We start from the raw sequence: 22152 nt of genomic DNA, 5'->3' as shown, positions 1-22152 counted from the left end.
ACTGGACATACGTACAACATAAGCGTACTTATGTATGTATGTATGTATGTATGTGTGTTGCTAGGTACAGATATGGAGGAGTCTGAACAGTTTTTGTGTGACCTGTCGGTCGGGAAACTAGATCTTCACCGCAATCTACGTACAATCCCCCTCGCAGAGCAATATCTTTCTCATCCTGGTTGAAACGCCGCCGACAAATGGCTTTTCAGTTGAGCTGGAGGTCTTCTGAAATTAGATTTACCTCAATCTTGACGCGGACTAGCAGCAGCCAGAAACATGGAGAGGAAGCGTAATAAGCCCTGAATTGGGATGGCTGTCCAATGACGGTCCGTCAGTGGTAATTCCTTCCATTGCGAACCTGTTGAGCATGCTGGCCCGTGATGATCTCCGAGTGCTTTGGATACTCGGCGATTCTTGATGTTCTAATCGTTGATCGCAAATCTGATTCTCTCGTACAATGCTCTACATCTCGAGCTCTTTCCAAATGTTTGTGACATCTGAAGACAATAGATTTGTGGTGCGCACACACACGACACTCTTTTTTTTCTGTTTGACCAACTGTGGTCAGTCCGGAGTGAAGTGTTCCTGGCTTCAGTAGGTTTATCATTGGATTCATGGTGTGGATAATCTATCGCGGTGTGCACTCTGAATGAGGCACTTGGACTAGTGGATATAAGGAGATTGAACAACCCGTTGGTGTGCATTCGTGATGTTCGCTTGGTCCAGACATTCCCAGTTGTTGTTGTTGTTGTAATTGCTGCTGATGTTGATGGCCATGACGATCGTGTAACAGACACCTCTTGTTCTCTGGACGGGACAGTTATCTTGCTATCTTGGTTGATGACTTGGATTATCCCGTCTTTGTTCCGTTAAGGACGTTTTCCTCAAAACCTGGGGTCACTCCGATTTCCTGTGGAAGAGGCCCCGGGAAGATTGTTTGAACAACTTCTAGTCCAGAAAGAAGAGTTGTCTTCCATACCTACCCATCATACCGTTGTAGAATGTAGGGCTGCCGTACATATTCTGATGAGAGGCCCATCCCAATGAGAGTTAGATTTGACAGACTGAGAAGAGAGTTGGAGAGAAAAGTGCATCGTCGTCCGGCCCATCAAAAGATCGGGTTGTGGGAATCCATCTCCTCCAAAGTCGCTGTTTGTGCTTTTGAAAGCGGCCTGAGCTTTTAAAACAACGTTACACAAGCCTTGAAGTTAGAGGGTCGACCATGAACTCGACCTCGGGAAAGAGCTCATGTTATGAATATTAATTGCTTCGAAATTAAACATGGTGCTTAAGTTCGTGAATCGGCAATTAAGTACACTTAACGGATCTCTTTTTCGATTGTCTTTATATGCGTTGCCATTGCTGTTGATATTGTTATTGCCACTGAAGCGCGAGCAGACTCTTACCAATGTAAAATGATAGGGACAAATTACAACAAATTTTATAGGCGCATCACTGGAAATGCTGGCCCTTGAAAGATTGTCTTTGTAATTGAACGAGTTTCGAGTTAGTTTTCCCAAGTTTGACTGGAAATGATTTCTTCCCTTGCGAAGGGTGTGGCTTTGAATCTCAATTACATCATGTTCAATCTTGATATCGCCTCTGACTTACAAGTGTAGTCTTTAGACACACTGTCAGTGGTGTTTGTTAAAAATAACCTAGGGACGACAAATGGTAATTTTCCAATTACTGTCCTTGTTTCATGATTTTACGGAAACATCCGTCACAAGAAGGTGAATCACTCCCAAACAAACGTTTGTAAGCATTCATTGACCTTGGAGTTGGGCAAGTAGTCGAGGATTTTTCTCGTTTTATGCTTGTTTTCAATGATCAATGTTGGGACCATTCCAAAACCATGCGAGGTCCAAGGTGGATACGTGTCATGTTATCATTTACAATAGTTGATAAGGTTAAGGTTATTGAAAGGTGTTCGAAGTTTAATCGGCGTGAGACATTTTAACGCACAATTTTGGCATAATTTTCCAACCATTTTTGCTTCCAAGGAGATCACCATCTGTGTCCCAACTTCATTGATATGCTGGCAACGCAAATCAGTTAAGAGTTCAATGATCCATATCGATTTGTAGTTCTTATCTTTTTTTTGTCGTCAATGTCATAAATCATTACAATCAGATTGTATGATTGTTGTACTTTAGAGCATGGTTTCGTATGTCGGCCAAGAACCATCGCCATCTTAACCAATAGAAAACATGTAAGCCTCTCTCTAATGACGAGCTTTGTCATTGGCCAAGCATGACAACGACACCCTTGAACTCGACTAACCAAATTGCCCCCTGACAATTGTCTGTTTCTCGCATTGAATAAAAAAAACCGTAGCGCAGAACCTTTCCTATTCTTAATCATTGTCTGAGTATGGTACTCTATGGTTAGCAGTGGGTGAATTCATTTTCAAAAGACCTTTTCAGTTCCTCAGTGGCAAGCGGCTCCTTTCCCGATCTGCCATTTGATGTTAAGATCTGGAGAGCGATGACTGTTTACTGATTAGGCAGTGTTTTACCTCTTGTAATGCACTAAATGCAACGATATGGAAATTCCGAGAGTTTGGAGGATGTGCGCTTGTTGGGGCTAATTCAAAGTGTCTTTTTAATTTTCCATTTTGAAAAGGGATTTCCGTCAACTCTCGCCAACTCCCTTGTATGTGTATCAAATTGGTAATGGCAGCCTACCTTGATTGTATTCATATCATCATGCACTCCCTCGGAATATGCAAAATGTGCCAGAAATATGGCAGTAATTGACCATTCCCCAAGCGAATAGGAGAGCAAGATGTTGTTTGTGTTTAGTGATTTTTCTAAAGATTCATTTCCTTCTTCAGGTGCTTGGGCCATGCAATGAATGCTCTAGTTAGACGTGCATGGGGCCAGTTGTTCCTTTTAACGAGAGCCAAGAAGACACAGTCACTCATCATCATCATGCATGCATGGGCACAGGGCCTGGTCCTCATTTGACCTTGGCCTGGCTGCCCTTCCCCGCCCCTATAAAGCCCCCCCCAATGCGTAAAATGTCTGAAATTCATGTTGGTCCCAATTGTATTCAACTTATTATTCGAGTACATTTCCTTTTGTCGGGAAGATAGGCCATGAGAGCCGCACGTGAAGGCTCTTGTTCTAGAACACAGAAGTACATGACAGTTCGTTCCCGACGACATCAATGTTTTCCAGACGGCGGAAACGGAGCGCAGAGTAGTAATTCAATTGGGACAGGTCTTAATAATTCATAGCAGATGTAACCTTGACATTGGGTAGTTCTCGTTTGATCCCTTGTTGAAGGGTGGCTGTCTCATCAATTTGGTTTCGCTTGTTTTACTTGTTTGTTGATTCATTCGTGCGACGAAACTGGTCGTGAAATCGAGCTTGGTATTTACTTGGTAGTTCGAAGGGAAAGGTTCAAGAAACTTAAATGAGAAAGTGGCCTTTTCAAAAAAGCTGCCACGACACCGTTGACTTTTTGTATTCCGTCGAGGAACAGGCCCACGGGCCTACTACTCTAGTTTTGACCAGCAAAGCGAGTGGACAAACAAAATCCAACTCAAGCCAATCGAACACTTTGAGAAATACTTTAAACGTTCTTGAACTTTCCTTTGACGAGTCTTGATCAGTGGAATTGGGATGCCATGATTTTCCATCTCATTTTATCTAAATATGTCTTGTTTCTCCTCGGTCGTTGCTTGGAACATGAAGTGCTCATATCTATTAAGACCGACTCGCCTCTAATGATTTCACAGTGGGCTGGTTGACTGGTTGACTGGTATGTTTTGGGAAATCATGCGGACCAACTTGGCCAAGCAATGATCCGTAGAAGAAAAGGCCAGCCGTCCTCTCGTCACTTATTGTACTTAGAGAGTTCCAGCTAGGTTCATGAGTTTTTGAGACGTCTCAATTTCCCTGAGTCAAAAAGAGACGGAGTGGAGTAGTAGGAGTCGTAGTGAGGAGATTTTATGGCCCTCTTGCGTTGAATGTCGCCAATAAAAACCGGCAAAACACCACAGTGCACTCAAAACAGGGCTGAGAGCATCCGAGTGCAAAAGTGAATCTGATCCCTTCTCCACACTTTCGAGCAATGAAAGCGACGACGACGACCTCCTTCGATTGGGCACTTGTTTTTGTTTTTTCCAGCTTGAACCCATTTCATTGAATCGCCCTTGATAAAAAAAAACACCCGACAATGGGGCTTACGCGGAAAAGAGTGCTAAATGGTTGATCGTCCTGGCTAAGTCCTTATTGGTATAACCGCCACACAGGGTTTCCCCCAGTTTTAGAGAGTCATTTCTCTGTTTTGTTGACGATTGGGCCCACGTCTAGGCGGTGGATCCAGCTCAAGGATGTACGTATTCCCGTGTTGTTGAGTGCATTTCTGGTGCAGTGGACTTGGCTCAGTCTCCGCCCGGGTTGGGATTTGGGATTCGCGGCTGAAGATTGAGTGCGACGTCTCCCGGTCCTCCTCGCGAATCCTTGACTTGGTCCAATTGGCCTGGTGCCCAACGTCGCTTTCGCACGGCGTGCTTAAAACAGCGACCGCCGTCGGAGAAGGCCTTCGCGCTTTTTCCTCTGGCTCGAGGTTCCACGTGGGAGGCCTAGAGTTCGCTCGGAGTAAGTGGTCCACAGACGGAGGAGAGTGTGCCACCGAGGGCTGTACTTACATTTATTGTGCGGAACACGCCGTCACCTCTCGTAGAAAATGCACTTGCAAATGCATTGCATTCAGACACTGGAGTCACCCAAGAACGCAGCAGCCTTTGGCAGTGGAGGTGGGAGGGAGAGAGAAAAGGAGAGAGAGCTGCGTGAATGAGACAGAAGATCAAGAAATGAGGGAATAAAAAGAAGAAAGAACTGAACGAGACTCGCTCAAGTGGTCTTGGTCTGAAGTACCGAGTGGAAAAAGTTGTTCGAGTGTCGGTGGTGGTGCACCTAATAGTGGGTGACCTTGCACTGTCGCAATTTCCTCCTCCTAAGAGACGGAGGAAAACCAACTTTCTATAATTTAACAACACGCCACGAGTCTGAACGATGGATTTCGTATGCTAAGAGCGCGAATGAGACGGAAGCGAACCAAACGCACCCTCTTCAATACTCGCCAAATTAAGTTGTACCATTAGGTTTGAACACTGTTTTAGAATGCATTCACAACCTAACTTCAATCGCCCGCAAGTGTCCTGATATCTCATTTTCTCATTTTGGCGCAACTTTGCAACTTCACCGTCGAAATAAGATTCCTTTTTTTTTTCAATCGAATTCTGTTGCTCGTGGACCAAATTTAGCTTTGACTAAAAACACCAAATGACAACGCAGCTAACTAACTAAGTTGTTATAGTTATGGGCTTAATTGCAAGATTCTCTCTAAACTTTGTACTATCAAACAACGGCCTATAAATTTGCGCAGTTTTCTGACTCAAATGATTGAACGATACGGACACTTTTAAAGAATGAGAATGAAAAAAAAAAGAATTAGGGGCGGACCTTATTTCTGGGGAACAACTAAATGGCAATTCTGGTACATTGTTGACTTCGGTATCTAAAGCAAGAAGACATTGTTGTGTTTTTTTTGGAAAACGTTTTCCCATTTTTATTACGAGTTAAAGCCGTGCAAAGTAATTTCAATTTTTCATTCAAGTCATCTTATACTTACAGTACATTTCAATGTGCCTGCCTTGAATTGACTTGCTTCACCAGTCTTTCCCGATTCGCCTCCTCGAATCCATTTGAAGGCCAGCCCAGATTCTGGGCTCGAGTCAATTGTAAATTGCAACTTGCATGTGCACTACGCTCCTTCGCTATTTCTCTCCAGCCAGCCAGCCAGTCGACTAGTGTTGTCGTACGATCTTTATCCGCCTCCTCTGGTTTGATAATAGTTGCAACACAGCTCCCAAAGGCTCCTTCCCATTGTGGCAAAATCAGCGCTCACTCACCCGCTCATCAAGGCTGAGCAACTCTCCTCCTCCTTGAGACTTGAGACTTGTTAAGCTGCTGTTTCTTGGCCGAGGATGAATCGGTGGGTGACCAACCAACCACGTTTGTGTTTGAAGAATGCCCTTTCTGGTCTTGAGACGAGGACAAGGCATTTCAGAGTCGGACTCATTTTCCATTTTTGGTGGGACTTTTCGCCCCTGATCCCTTGGACTACCATTGGAGGGCTAATATAGACCAAATTAGTTTCCGCCTCTCAAGTGCCCAATTGGGGAGATTAAGTCATGGGCCCTTGAGAAGCGCCAAATTCAATGAGAAACTAAAGGAACGACTAGAGGGCATCGAGGAGTCCCCATGTGATCTTCCTTCGTTTTCTGCTTGTGTCGGCTTGAACCAAGTTTGGGGTGAGGGGGGGTCGTAGGAGTGCTGATGCATCAAAAAGTTCCTTTTTTTTCCTCTTTGGCCCTCCCACGGGCAAACAACAAACATTTAGTTGGATGACACGTGTCAGGCGAGGAGATTTTTATTGCCCGGATTACCAGGACCACTCCATTCCTAAGTTCTGTCATCGTCAAGTCAAGTGTTAAGAAAGTTCCCTCGATCTGGTTTGGAACCACTTGAGACAGCGAAGGCGAACGCATCCCATTCGTTTGTTCACTCTTCGGCCTTTCATTTTTTTTTCATGTCTGTTGTCCTTATCCTTGTCGTCGTCTTTGTCGTCTTCGTCGTCTTCGTCGACTTGTTCAATCTGATAAAAGTATGTCCTGGCTCAATTAAACCCCGGGGCCTCAGGACCCCGATGATGCCAAGATTTTGTCATATCATCCAACAAAAAGAACTTTATGAAGAACAAGAGCAACTTTTCAGGGTTTTGAATTCAATTGCCTTCTTCGTAAGAAAAGCAAGCCGGAAACCAGGAGAAAAGGGAAAAGAAAATAAATTCCCGTGTCTCATGATTGAATCCCTCTTTGCTCTCGGTACCTGAGAGCGGAGAGAGCGGAGGAAGGTTGCATTGTACGACGTAAGAACTCGTTGGCTAGCAGCGAGCTGTCAATGGCGCAAACCAATTTCAAGATTCATGCTCTCCTCATAAAACTTCCCGAGCATCAAGTGCAGTAACAATAATAATATCAACAACAGCAGCACCGTCAACAAAAGCTAGTCGGTGTTAGTCGGTGCATTACTGTATCGTATGAAGTGTACGGAGTACTTTAAAAAGCAACAACCTGTCAGACCCCAATTTCCACGCTGAGAAAGGGGAAAAATGCACTTGGCTCTTATACTAACTGGAGCATTGTCACATTATTTGTCTGTTGCTTGCCACTGGCTGGTTGGCTGGTTATTTGGTTGGTAATATATCATCATCGTTAATGAAGGTTCCGAGTAGATGGTAAAGAGGGACTCTAATATCACTATTTTTTTTGGCAAATTGTCATCCTCATCATGGTTCAAATTTTATTTCAACCACAGCAAGGTGGTACCCACCTGATTTTCCACCATTTTCAAGTTCAATTGAATTGAGCCTAAACATACTTAAAAACTGTTCTTAACTAAACATGGTTAAAATGTCTTTTCAACCACTTTAAGGTCGAAACTTATCAATCTAAATATGGTTAAAAGTAAAGCTTAATGAATAATCATCACCTAGGTTTTATCAAGAATTTAATAGGTAATTTTATTCTGGTCAAAAGATGTGTGATGATTATTTACAAAGTTTTATTTTTAACCTTTTTGTGGTTTTGTGGAAATAAAATTTGAAGCATGATGACGTTGAAAATTTGCCGAAAAAATGGTGATATCGGAGTCCCCCTTTACTATGTACTGTTCTGCCGCCGAAATTCGTGGTGAACTCTGGTTTTGCCTCTGTTTTGTTACTTCAAGGTCACCTAAACCCATTCTTCTCTAGAATGACAACGCTAGGGTTGTTTATCAGATTGGATTGGTTTTGTCGCTCCACATTCACGTACTTGGTCCATGCCTGTAAGAGTAAGGAGGCTCCTTGGGACAGACCCATAATTCTTACTCGTGCCAGACAAAATGCCCGAATTCATCCCTATTTGTTTTATTGGCCCCTTTAACTGTCTCATTTTTGATAATTTGTACATTTGCATAACAAAAGAAAACTTGTTGGTCAATAAGTTGTCAGGGAATATGTATTCAACCTTGTTTTCCGCAAGCTCAAAATATAGTGCTCCAGTTTGCCTAGTAGGAAACAATAGGAAATAATGTAGGTTTAGTCAACATATTTTTAAGGATGCACGAGCAACAACATTAGCACAGTTAAGGTTGGGAAACATGACTGTGACCTAATTGACGTTTTAGTTTCCCTGTAGCATCTTCAATTTGAGATTGTAAATCTCTTTCAGTGTATGTAACATTGGCTGTTAACAGAACAATTTACCGCCCACACGTTTTAAATACATGAAGGTTGGTGGAAATCAGATCCCTGTTCCGTAAAATGAGGAAGCTTTAATAGCTGTCTAGCGCGTTTTGTGCCTGCAATCATCAAAAATCGCTCCACCATTGTGCAAGTCATGTGTGGCCATCCTTGGATAAGTCCCGAATGAATCCGTTTTTTTTTCACTTCCAATGCAACTGCCCTCAGTTTCGATTGGAGCATAATTTGTTATTGAGCAGAGTTGGAATTTCGGATCGTGTTGAAATAGGTAGCAAAGCCTAATTGCAAAGAATTTTTTCCCTTGTTGTTGAACAACTGCCAGTGTTGGAGTCACATTAAACACAGGAGAAAATGATAAATTGCGACTAAGTAACAAACAACGCTGTTTGTAAGAAAGCCGATTGTTTTTTATGAAATGATGAGTGAACCCTTCTTTTGAACGCTTCAATGTATTGGTTTCATTCAATCTATGGAATGAAACAGGCCAGAAGATTTGGTTGGTGTAGGTGTTAGTGCAGTTTTCTGAAGTGAGAGAGAGGTCCCCTGTTCGATTCACCTCCCCGACCTTTAAACATTTAGACGTTAAGCACATCTCCAGACGGAGAACCGATCTGATATGGACACGACATTGTCAATCGGAAAACATTGCACGATGTGATGGCCGGTTTCGCAGGCCGGGCGAGGTTTGCCCCTCCGACCTTAGCATGAATATAAAAAAGACTGAATCAAGGTTGAGGAGATGCCTAAGCTGAAGAGACTGATTCATTTCAAGTGCTTGAGCTTTTCATGAACAATCCCTAAAACATTCTTATAAATGCATTGATATCTCGTCGTGTTAACTTTTACTTAGGGAGGAATGTTCCCACTTAGTTGTCCATTTACTCATTAAGCTAAACAGCCCATTGCTCCTAAGCAAGTTGTCCTACCAAACGATAGGTAAGGTAGGATTCGCAATTTGTCTTGCACAATAAAGCAGAGGAAGAAACGTGCTGGATTTTTAGGATTACTTCACTGAGTAAATGCTTTCAAAATGTGATTTGTAGAAGTTTCCCATTAAAATGAAACTGTCAACAAAATTCACCGTTCATTTTGTTTCAGGGTAGATTTTATTATTACTTGCATGTCTTAATGGGCCAGATTTAATGGCGTTCTTTGAGTTCCTGCTGTTAACTCCGTTGGTACTTCGAGTACAAATAGGCCTGGATTGAGTCATTGGTGGTCGCTCTAATTTCCCCTCGACAACTGTTATTCTTTACTACGTACAACAACTTACGAATCCGCCGCTTCCCTTGAATTTGTGCTGTTGGTGGTGGGCTTCGATATTATTATGGTTAGACGACCCTTTAATATGGTGTTCACATCTTCAATTCAAAGACTCTCGTGTGTGCTCAGCTGTCTATGTCTGTTTGTCCAAAGACCGCTGGGTATCTGGATCCCGCCCGCCTATCTCCCTCTTGTTGCCAAAAACCCGGTAACGTGTAATCCAAGGCTTCAAGGCCAGCTCAATCCAGCTCAAGCGAGAATAAACGCTCGGCTTGGGCAGTCTTCGCGTACTTTAACCTTCAATGCTCCACGGGGAATTCTTAGGAAACGTCGAGGTCCAGGGTGTGAGTGGCGTTGCTCCTTGTACGTCAGTCACTCGGGGTGTCAATATGAAAAAGGCACCTACCACATTCTCGAGATACTTACACGAGGAGTACAGTGAGGGTGCAAAGGAAATGGATCATAATGATGATAATAATAATAATAATAATAAGCCAGAAGCTGCCGTTTGGCTCCTCTTGTGCATTCGAGACCATGTTCTATGTACATACGACCTACAGTACCAATACACCCTCGTCTCGAGTACGGCGCACGGAACATGAGAGATAGAGTAGTAGAGAGTGATGCGCCCTCTAACCACGTGTCCTCGATTCTGAACCAACCAAGGAAGGGTCTCTTTGGTCATAGAGTTTTGTTTTATTGAGAAATGACAATTGTAAAGACCATTTTACGAGTGACAATTTCATCGAAGAACAGCTTTCTTGAACGCTTGTTCCGATCTACTCACCATGCTTTAAGGGCATGTTACTACTGTAAAGGGGATCGCACTCTTGGTTCGACCTGTGCCCAATGGGTTGAATTTGATGGATGAAATACGAAATTGTCTCCTTCGAGCTCTTTAAGGCCGAACTTAACGTCTTGCTTTTGTGAATTTCTATCGTTTGTTGAGCGTTTCAGACTGGATTGATTTGGAACATGCTCAAACAATGCTTCACCCTTCTTATTCAAGATGATTATAATATCCAAATGTACCAAGATTGTCGGAAGGGGTGTTTATTTTGAGCTTAGACGAGGAGCAATTGTCATCACATGATTTTTCATAAGGCTCTCATAAAGATAGCATATCAAATAAAATAGTCGATATATGTCTCTAGGCTTGTCTTGATTACAGATTGCAGATGTCTCGTCATGCCGAACTAAAGAAAAAGGGCTACCTTTTCTCGAGAGCAACACGGTATTCGATTAGCCACTTTAGTAGCTCAAAGAGAAATGCTCAATCACACAAAATGTTAATGTCAAAAAATGGCTCATTGTTCATAGACATGCCGTGTTTTAAAATTGCTTGTTATCAGCCTAACCCTTAGCAGTTTTGGTCAGCTTTCCATTTTATACACCCTTCATGAACTCTCGAACTAGACAACCCTTTGACGATTGATTGTCTTGGCGAGCAAGCTCGGAATGGGCACGCTTGTCGGAACTAGTGCTGGGGCGAGTCCGGACTCGAGTCCGAGTGCATTCGAGTCTTTTACTCGATTTTGGAGGAATCGGCCGGACTCGGGTCAGAACTTGCTAAAAAAAACTTCATTTTTCTTAGAATTTTGCAAGACGAGTTTTTTTTGCTAGAATTGACGAGTAAAAGACTTGAGTCCGGACTCGGCGAGTCCGGCAAAAAGTAAAAAATCAACGGACTTGTGCGAGGCCGACTTTTGCCGGACTCGCCCCAGCACTAGTCGGAACATTTGTCCTAGTCACACTGCCACCTTTTGAAGAAAACAAAGAAAGACCCGCTGAAAGGAAAGTGAGTGATGAACGGGTTACTGTGTTTTTACAAACTTTGAGTCAGGAAAATATAGAAAAACAAGTGAAACGCATCATTTTTTAATGCAAAGACCTTGTCGAACTTGTTGGTGAGTAGAATGCTCTTGGAGCTAGCGCATCGATTCATAGAATATCCTCCAATCATTCTTGTCTCGTCTCTTGTAGAGTTTGGAATCAAGTATGATAGAGATCTCGCTAAAAAGAATAGCGTCTGACATGTATAGAGATTTGTATAATATGCCCAATTTACCTGACGGAATTTGATCAACAAAAGTAATCAACTTTTATTCCAGGGTGTTGATAGATGTTCAGCGGGCGAAAGCAAGGAAATGTTAGGAAAAGCTAGTATATAGGACTTCTGAGCATTCCCTCGAGTCCGGCAAAAGACTCGAGTCCGGACTCAAGTCCCGCAAAAGACTCCAGTCTTTTACTGAACTTAAGCCAAACAGAAAGACTCGTCTCGGTTTTAATCATCTAAACTAGACCAATGAAATCATTATTCAAGGGCTTCTTTCTTACTTAGTCAATTACTGAAAGAGTTAAAGAGTTAACCTAACCTTAGGAAATTCAAACAAAAAACAGAATATGTTTTTTGACGAGGCCGGACTGCAGTCCTTTCTGAAAGACTTGAGTCCTGCCAATTGCTTCAAAATCGAGTAAAAGACTCTGAGTTCACTTGAACTCGAGTCTGGACTTGCCCCAGCACTAGTAAATTGTGGTTGAAAGGCTGCTGAAGAAAACAAAACCATGACAAGCAGCTTGGATGTGGTGCAACTCCTAGCAAATTAAATTTTTTTCAAATGAACTCTGCAAAGTCAATATGGACCCATCAATTAGTATTTAAAGACTATTTAGATGCGATATTGGTCTCTTATGCTTCCTGTGAAATTGCTGTTGCTTCATTATGTTTGCTGGGCTTTGATTGAGAATTTGCCTCCTATCCACTCTTTTAAATGGTTCGTTGGTTTGGCCCCTGTGCCTACCTACTCTACAACCAAAAAGTCTCATGTATGGTCTCAGTGGCTTAATAAAACAAAGCCTGTTGAATGACAACACTCCCACTTGTTTTCATTCTTTGTGATAAGGTGCCCCTTCCAGTGAAATGAATGGGCATTTTCCAAGTGTCGTCGGCTCTTACCCAAAAAGAAACCGAACGATTTGGGTTTCCTTCGACTTGGGGAAAAGAGTTCAGTTCCTTTCCTGCACACCCCAAATGCATATCAAAGGTTGCGTGACTTAATTCCCGACATTGCGATGTTAATACTAACTAATTTACTTATGCCGGTTTCAAGTTTCAAAAGCATTTAATACTGCTCCTACATAGACAAAGACGTTATGTGTGCATCGATGGGAGACTGGTGATGCGGATGAGGGTGTGCATTATTCATGGCATGAGGATGGGGCTGAGGTGGACCCATGGCGTGACTACTCGGCCCATGGTTGATTAGTCCGGTTTCCCGCATCTGTTTGGTGGCGATCAAGAAGTACTCCGTGCGGGCCTTGACCTCGGCGGCTTGAGCGAGCAGATGCTCATTCTCCTGTTTGAGTTTCTGAATCTGGAGCTGAGTCTTTTGATTGTCGGCCTCGGTTTTCTGGCGCTTGTGTTCCAAATCGATTTGAAGGAGCTGACATTCGAGCCGCAATTTGCGTTTGGTTAGGATTCTCAGGTCTCGGGATTGTGGCTCATGGGGAAGAAACCGCGTGTGCGGACTGGTCGCTCTCACCGGACTAGGAGCCATCGGAACTGAAATAAGAGAGAGATACACGGAGATGATAACTGATATCGGAGGGCCTTCCCTTGTTTCCTATTCCTCCTCTTTGAAAATAGAAATGCGAAATGTTGACCACAAAACGGCTTCGTGCGGTTTTTCAGCAAATTTATAGTTCTGACTTTTAGCTAGATGTGAGTGGAGATTTTGTTTTGGAAATACTCTAGCCCTGGTTTGATCTTTCGAAATGGTTTCATCATGTTTGGTGGTATCCTCTCACTTGTGTTCATTGATTAGCGTAGCTGTTCGAGGAGGACTGATTCCAAAAGCTACTCGCGTTATTGCGTCTCGTCTCCATCCGAGTTATTGGACAAATCCTGGTCATAGCCTCCACCTCCACCACCATTTCCGCCATAACTGACGGCACTGTAGTTATGACTTCCGTGGCGGCCGCCACCCGCTCCGCCTCCGTTTCCACCGCCGCCTCCTTCATGATCAGTCTCGAGCTTCACGGGCTTCTGATCGGAGGAGGCCCGGAAACTGGAACTACTGGAGGGCGCGTCCAAAAGTCCGCCTTGGACCCGTTGCACGATATCCACCACCATATCATCCCACTCTTTGAGAACCACGCCTTCCTCGCCGTTCTTGACCTGTTCGTGACGCTTGAGCGAGGCTCGTTTGACATTGCTCCACTCGCAGTCCCGGACCATCTTGAAATCCGGGATCTCGGCGCCCAAGCCCACCAGATAGAGGCGATGGCTTCCCAAATGGACTCCTTGCGTTTCTTGGTGATGCCAGTGGTGTGATCGAACTTGGCAAAGAGAATGTCCGCATGATCGCGCACGGCCAACACGAAGGCCTTCTTTTGAGATTTGGTCAACATGAAGCGGGTCGGAGCTCTGACTCCGGGGCACCCGTGGGGTAAAAGTTGAACAATGCCGATGAGGATGCGATTCACTCGGACCAACGCAAGATGAGACAGGTGATGGAGGCGATAACGAGAGGATCGAGATACTCCGAGATGCATTGGATGCTGTGTCTGGCGGAAGCCTGGTCGAGTTCTTCTTCTTTGTCTGAGGTTGTTTTGGTGAGAGATGATGATGATGTTGTTGTTGATGATGGTGGTGCGGCGGCGGCGCGGTTTGGAAGTGGGAGTGGGCGTGAGCGTAGGGCACCAACCACCCCGAGGAACGACAACGTAACAGCAACAATAACAAGCAGGCAGGGTACTGCGGCCGGACTTGGTGTTACAGCTGGAAATGGACGCGTAGATCACAAGCGCCGCCATTTCTGCGCCTGTGAACTACACAGCTAGTCCACTCGGGCCGACAAGGCGCACAAGAAGAGTGCCGAGTCTACTTTAGTAGCCGAGTATCTACCATGAAGAGGAAGAAACACATGAGTAGAACGACCTCAGACCGAAAGAGCGAACGAACGGGGACGACGAATGAGTACAGAGGACGAGACTCACTGGCATGGTGACCAAATCTATATCGTCCCAAAAGAGATAGACGCACGACCGGTATTGAGTGGTTGTCGGTCTTGTCGGTCTTGGTCCATTCTGGGTTCATTGGTTATGATTGGCCATAAGGTGCTGTGAGCGTGAGTTGTCTGAAGACTGGAGATTTCTTGTCGAGAAAATGTCCAACCTGGTTTGAGGAAAAAAAAAAGAAAAGTTAGTGAGTAACTTTTGAAAAAACGCGAATATAGTGAAGTCGAAATTATTGAGAGCCGAACCTCAAAGGTTGTTAAAGGCTTGAAGAAAGAGCTCAATCGATTTCTGTAGAGCTAGATTTGGCCACCTTATTCTGTTGAATGGTGAGCAGATCATTTGTGAAAGACGGGAAGGGAAAGGAGGGAAGAGGGGGAATCAAAACGTACAGACCAGTACAGACCAAAAGGGCCACAGTGGCTCATTGAGGGGGCATGGGCTCGCCCGAAATTTCATATTTTGCTCCGTCCAAAGAGTGCTCGTGAGTGCGCGGAAAGAGTGGAATGTCATATAAACAACCTCCTCGTTATTCTTATTCCGATCTGATTTCCAGGACAGTCAAGCTTTGAAAACTGCCTCTCAGGCCTCAGCCACCTCGAGTTTCAAACCCAATGCGGACCAAGTAAGTACAGCCATGCATGCGACTCCGAGGTTGATCCATAAAATATGCCACGTTTATCCACGGCCATCCTGTGCTTGATTTAACACTCAAAAAGTCCGTCTGAATTCGCCGATTCCAAGTGACCGTTCGTTGGACAATTTTTTTCTACAAATATGGACAAAACAAAAAGCCTATTTTATACTGTGGGGACCAGTAAAACGATGATTCTTTTGTAGTACGAAAACAAATGCTCCATTATTAATTCACTTTCTTCACATACCCGCCTCAAGGACTGGACTTACATATGACTATGGAACTCTTCTTCCGGCGGGACGCTATGGTGTATACAGTAGGCGTACTGAATTTTGAACTCAACTAAAATGAGCGTGATGGCTGATCCTTCATTTCAACCAAGTCATATTTATCCATTTTCATCACCTACTTGTTGTCTCAAAACGAGTACAAGCCCATGAACATTATAAAGGAAAGTGAATTGCTGAGCCATCCTGTATCCTGCAGGCTGAATCCAAATAAAGTGAGCCCAAACTTTGATTGGATCATCAAAATCAATACAAAAAGATAAGAGATGTATTCCACAACTCGTGGAAATTTCCCACAAATCTGGCAAGAATCTTAACTCTTAAATCTGACAAAATTAATCGAAAGCTTTATATTTTTATAGGAGACTTCTCCAGGCTCACCATAAACCATGGTATAATAGAGACACCCTTGCGATAAGGAAATGCTTCATAGTATCTACCACACATGTATAGACAAATATTGCGCATGGAAAGGCCTTAGGAAGTACTTTAAAGTCCTCAATTAGCTCAAGAATGGGACGTCCGGGATATGTCCTTTTCTTCGTGGACAAAAAACGGAGCTTTTTTGGTCACTTTGCCCCAGCCCAAAAGAAATATTTTGCGATCGAGGAAACTTCTACTAAACTAAATACATCTTGTGATAGGAAGTCTAAATTAGCTTTAAGGCCACAAAAAAACAGGATTCTCATGGTATGTGTCAAAATGTTAAGCAAATTGTTTAGCCGAATCATCATCATCCTTCGAGAAAAACAAAAACAAATCCAGGATGATGTATTCCTGGTAAAGAAAATATTTTGGGCCAAAGGTGGTCATCATTAAGGCTGTATTATAGTTAGGACAAGATGTGTGAGGCCACAAACAGCGAGATTAGGATTGAGCTAGTTCCGTGCAAAAAGACCCACCGCTTGGATGACTTCATAGACACCAATGAGAGAATTTTGTGACCAAGGTAATATGGCTCATTGTTCAGGAAAGAGCAATTTAACATGATTGGTGAACATCAAGCACCTCCATATTTAAGTTCAGACATGGATTACTTCATGATCATTAAGTACTCTAAGGTTCAGCAATGATGCTGCCTCAACACTTTCGAAGACAGCCTTAAATAAGAGACTGACGAAGTAAAACATCGAAAGTTAGGTCTTAAAAACAGCATTCTCTAAAGTATAGAAAGCTGGAATTAAGGTATCCCTACAACTGTTCCTTACCCAATGCCATTGTAAGACTCCTCTTGTAAGTTTCTATTTTGCTTGATATAACCTTGTTTGAAACTGCAAGAAATTCGAATTCAGTTTTCTTACCTCACTTTAGGTCCTCGAAAACCGTGTGCGCGAAACTGGTGGATCTTGCGCCATAAAGTAGCGTACATTGAATAACGAGGACAAATTTGGATATCTAATATTCAAAGAGAAGGGTCGGCCTTGACGTCTAGCCTTGTCAACCCTGGCTGCACACCTTAGTTCTTATACGTTCTGGGCTTCATCTTGAGGCAACCTATGAACTTAAGGTTTATCGAATTTGGAGCTACTTCCTTAAAATACTTCATTGATCAGATGCTTCCACTCTACGGCATTTTACGTACACGCAAGGTCAAGTCTCTTTGGCCCAATCAAAGACCTATTGACCTTTCAGAAGGTTTTGTAATAGGTGTCCGCGTGTGTGTTGTTTTTTTTCTGTGCAGTTGGATATTTAGTTCATTAGTCCATTACGTTCAAATTTGAGCTTTTATCATTTATGAAGAGCATATGGTATAATTTCATGATGTACTAGCCATATAGCATATACCGTTTAGCGGTGAAAGACGCCCTCTTGTGCTAAAAGTAACATCATCACTAAGTGTGAACCGAGTCATGGAGGAGTCTTCAGTTTTTATTGAGTTATTCCTCACATAATAGGCAATTATCGTCGGTTAAAACGAACTACTCTTTCATGTCTGCATTCAGATTTTCATTGTTGTAAGTTTCATGCCAACTAATTCATTTGTTATAAATAAAACAATGGTACTCATTCCCGCAATGATCACGTCCTGGCTTCAAAATTGCGTCGCATTTAGATCGCTCATATGAATTCGTACACATCCCAATTTTCAATTTCGTGCCAGGCTATTTGTCCGACTTTTCAATACAAAACCCAAGCACAATTGATTATTGAACTAGAGCGTTGAAAACATGCCTCGTTGCTTTCAGAAAACCGAATTCCCTCCAGCCACGAACGGATTTTTGTCCAGTGCTGGATCCTCACTGGAATCCTCACCCCGATCTCGGAATAATTCCGCTCCTCTCACAACGGCCTCCGGGCCCAATGCCTCTGGGCCTAATGCCTCCGCTCATCCAATTCCCAGCAACACGCAGACAGTGGCCTCGCCTCGTGGTCCCAACAACGAACCCTCGGTTCCATCCCTCTCCAATGACCCGCCCTCAGCCGCCACCCCTTGGGCGGGGGATGGCAAGTTTGAACAATCGGTAAGTGGTTCCAACCATTGTCTCTTCGAATCTCCATGTCTGAATCAACTCATTTAGAAAGGCACTCTTTTGTGAACGTAGAATGACTTCAATGAACAAACAACATGACTGTAGGAAAGAAACGGAAACGAAATTTGAGCGCATAATCTCTTGCTCAGCAACCGTCGGACTAACATCTCGAGCAATTTGTACTTTAACAACGAATAGTACTTGATTGACTCCAAATCAGACATACGAGGTACGTAGGTACGTACTCCTCGTCGTGTCAGTTTGTGCCCTTTGGCTGGCTCGCGAAAGAGCAAATAGAGCAAATAGAGGAGGGCCATGATTCAGCACTTTTCTGACCTCGACCCTAAGGCGGTCCATTATTCGGTGGGTGGAACAAGGCTGGCGCTTGTTCCAAGGTTTTTGCGCATGCCCTTCCTCACATACACATCGTCGTAGGCTAACACATCAGAGAGAGTGGAACACGATTTTCCCGACGTCTAGATTTTGCCATTCAAGTCCCAACTTTTTCTTTATTTTTTTGCTTTGAGCTTCCGGTTGAGGATGAGAAAAATCACGATTGAATGAATTGAGAAGGTCGGAGTCGGCTGAAGATACAGACCCAGGGTGCTGAGTCTCCATTTCTCAACCACTTCAAAATACTTGTCAGAATAATCGCAAGATTCGAGCCTGACAACGTGGTTCGGTTCATTTTAGGTTAGGTCAAATGGGAAGTAAATTGTGTGTACGTTAAAAAGGATGTTGATGTAAGACAATCTTCAGACCGGTCGCAAGGTTTAAGGAAACGACCTCTGATTGATTCCCCAAAAAAGCAAATATAAAAAAGAGGTTCCAATCACTTTAAAAACTGTTTTGATTTGGTGAAATGGTTCAAAATTGACATTCTGCTTACAAGTGCAAATTACATGGATTGCCAACATACTTCCTTTGCTGAAGTCAAGTTGATGAACTACTCCAACAGAAGCTTGTAAGGCTGCGCTTATAAACGATGGAAAAAGGTTCCATCCACCGCCATGAAGATGAATTTTTTCATTAATGTAAAGCGAGGCAGTGGATCATTGTAGAAGTTGGAAGCTGCATTAGCGAGATCCATTCGAGAGGGCATCGTTCCTTTTTTTATCTTGATGTTACATGTTACAAAACGAAAGTGAATCCGGTTTGCCGTTGCTGAATTGGAGGTGACGGCGAGTGTCAGTGTTGGCAGAGCTTCGAATTTTCTTAGAATAGTCCATTGCAGTTCTCGAATTGCAATTGGGTGTTAAGTAGTCGCAGCCTTATTTCAGAAGTATCCAGTAGAGTGAGAGGAGCATGACTCAGGAAAAATCATCGCAAGCACTCGTTGCCAATAAGGTTGAGATACTGACGTGAACGCGAAGAATCTCGCCCCCCCCTTCCCTCTCTTTCTTTCTCTCATTTGGTAACCAACTTTATTGCCAGGTTCTGTAGTGTTTCCGGGTTTTGTTTGAGTGACTACCGATTTTGAGGGAGAGAAAAATCTGTCCCTTTTCAGACGTCGCCCAAGAAGATGTTTGGCTTAGAGAGAAAGAGAGTCAGTCAGCATTTTTTTCCGGCGATTCATTGGACGTATGTTTGTTTCGCATTTATCTTCCTGTAAAGAGATTTCTCCCAATGAACTTGAGTTGAGCCACATGCGTGTTCCTCAACAACGCTCGCGCCCAAGCATTTGTCATTGTCTCCTGGATCACCCTCCACCCCATGCGGATGAACTATGCTGCACTGAAGCGTATTGTAGTTTGCGGTACAACTGGAAATAGCTCATTTTGACCCAGACATGATTCAGCAGAAAAAATGGCACTGTAATTATGTTACTCGTGATTACTGCCAGAAACGCTTGAACGGGGGTTGGATAAGTAGACGTACAGTTGCCCGCGTTCCCGCTGGCTAATAATTTACATTTTCTCTGGCAGTGTCAAAATGAGACCACTACACCAAACCATCGAGAGCGGGTCCTTCGTTGGTTTCCTCTGTGCTAAAATGTTGGGAATGCGAGCCGAGTGATCCGGAATCATTTTCTCATTTGCAGAAGATAAGAGTTCAGAAATATGCCCAGTCATGGTCTGTAATAGCCTGAAAGGATTTTATGACTCTGCTGGCAGATCTCCTCGCTTCCATCTTGGCAATTCCTTCGCCCGCCATTCCTCGGAATTGCCTCTCCTATTCTCTATACAGGGCTAATAAAAAAAAAGTAGACGGAGAATAAAAGATCCCCTCAGTGTTAGACATTTGCCAAGGCCCCAAAGCCAAGACAAGGCCAAGGTTCATCTCAGACTGAACTTGGATGCTGACTCTCAATGTATGTATGAAATGAAGCTCGTCCTGTTTCTTAGAATGATGCTCTCTGCCGCTTTCAACTTGGTCAGTCGGCGTAGCGTGGCGAAGACAGCGGCAACGGTCCAGAACAAAAGAGGCCTCGAAAGCACTCGGAAGATAACCGACGGCTATTGTGCCTCGTCATGATGAATGGGCTCGCTTACAAATGACCAATCACTCGGAATGACTGGCAATTTTGCCCGCCCATGCGTGTTTCCCACCACTCCAAATGTGCGTGAGTGTGATGGCTGGCTGGTTGGTTGGATGGGATGGATGAGAACCAAAGTCATCACCTCTCCCCTTCTTCGAGTGACAATTGATTAGGCCTAAGTGCAGATGGGCCTCTCGAACGAGAGTTTCCAGGTTTGGGTCAGCAATTGAATAAAAATGAATTTAAATGCAACCAGGTTGAAATGGGGTTTTTACCGTCAATTTTGAGGTTAGAGGCGAGAACAATGTTGGAGAAAATGCTTCAACTGGATGATCAAGGACATTTTTGGGGTGATGCATTTGATCAGTGATTTCATAAAGCTCTGAAGCTCCATACCCGTAGAAGTTTTCTGGTCAACCCTTCCTAACTGGTAGGCCTGAACACTCGACTTGTTGTCTTGCCTGATTGTGGAATGTGACGCATGCATGTTTCATGGCTTCGCAATGGATTGAGAATCATTGCTATCGCTCTTTTTCGCTACTCCTGGCGACCGTGACAGGGGTCTCGAAATAAAATTGATTGTCAATTGTTCAGCTTTCCTGTGGTTCTTTTAAATCAAAAAGTTCAATTCTCCGCTCACCGGTGTATGCTGCCTATGTTAATAGATACGTGTTTGACACGAGTTTTGAGAGATATGTGTCGGGTTTCGTAGTTGCATTCAAGTTCGATTTCATGTCACCAATAGTTGACGTATTTATTGGCTGAATCGTACCGTGCTTACTTAAACTCTCTCTCTTTCTCTCACGTTCCCATTCACTTTTTCCATTGTTTAGTCTCAGGGATTGATGAGGCTGGTTATTGGTCCTGAGATCAATTTTGCCTTGGATTCTCCAACGCAGTTCCAAGTTGGAGGGATCACCATTTTGAAATGAATTGCTTGGAATGCATGCAATACTAGCTCGTCTGGTTAATGGCCGTGGCACACCCGCACGTCCTACTGAACAGTGGACGCTGAACGTTGTACATCCCTACAAATAAGGTGGTAGTTAAGTTGGGAGAAATTCTTGCGAGTCATTCTGGCCATTTGCCATTGGCTGTCCACAACTCGTCCATCGTAAAGACACAAACTGGAAAAAAGGTCTTCATTGAAAGAGCCTCTGGTCACGCCGAGTGCTGCTCACCACTTGCCACTGAGTGATAAGCAAATGCATCGGCCACCAGCCATCAGCCACCAGCCTGCCCAAGAGCGGGAAGTGCAATCAATAGATGGGTATCATCCCTCCATCCGTACATTTTNTGTGAAACTTGGAATGAAGATCGTGTGTGCCGTACACAAGACGACCTCCCTTCGTTGTTGGCCAACCTGATTTACGCGTACTTCGCGGATAATGGGCATGATTTGAACCTCCAAGGGAATGAAGGGAGAAAGAGAGAAAGAGACCTGGGTCTTCATATTTCCTCCTCGTTATCAGGACGACATTTCGCAGTAAAGCGAAGAAAAGGTGGCACTAATAGTAGTCAAGAGGTAGTTTATACACAAATGAAGGACCAGGGCGATTTCTGTCGGTCGGTCGGTCTCTCTCTGACGAGTTAGATACATACAGAAGTAGTTCATTGGACAGGCCGCGGTGATGATGATGGTGGTGGTAGTAGTAGTAGTAGTAGTAGTGTTAGTAG

At 43.8% G+C, this 22152-nt stretch overlaps 1 protein-coding gene across 1 annotated transcript in view; it reads left to right on the top strand.

The window, feature by feature from the left end:
- LOC131889570 (uncharacterized) overlaps positions 1 to 22152 on the top strand; it is a gene marked incomplete in the record, with an annotated part of 67810 nt that overhangs the window by 29635 nt on the left and 16023 nt on the right. The window contains 2 exon segments of the mRNA XM_059238704.1: positions 15163 to 15226; positions 17712 to 17987. Coding sequence (XP_059094687.1) covers positions 15163 to 15226; positions 17712 to 17987 — 340 coding nt within the window.

This window comes from Tigriopus californicus, chromosome 1 (genome assembly GCF_007210705.1).
Source record: "Tigriopus californicus strain San Diego chromosome 1, Tcal_SD_v2.1, whole genome shotgun sequence".
NCBI lineage: Eukaryota > Metazoa > Arthropoda > Copepoda > Harpacticoida > Harpacticidae > Tigriopus > Tigriopus californicus.
This window is presented reverse-complemented; position numbering and strand designations above follow the sequence as displayed.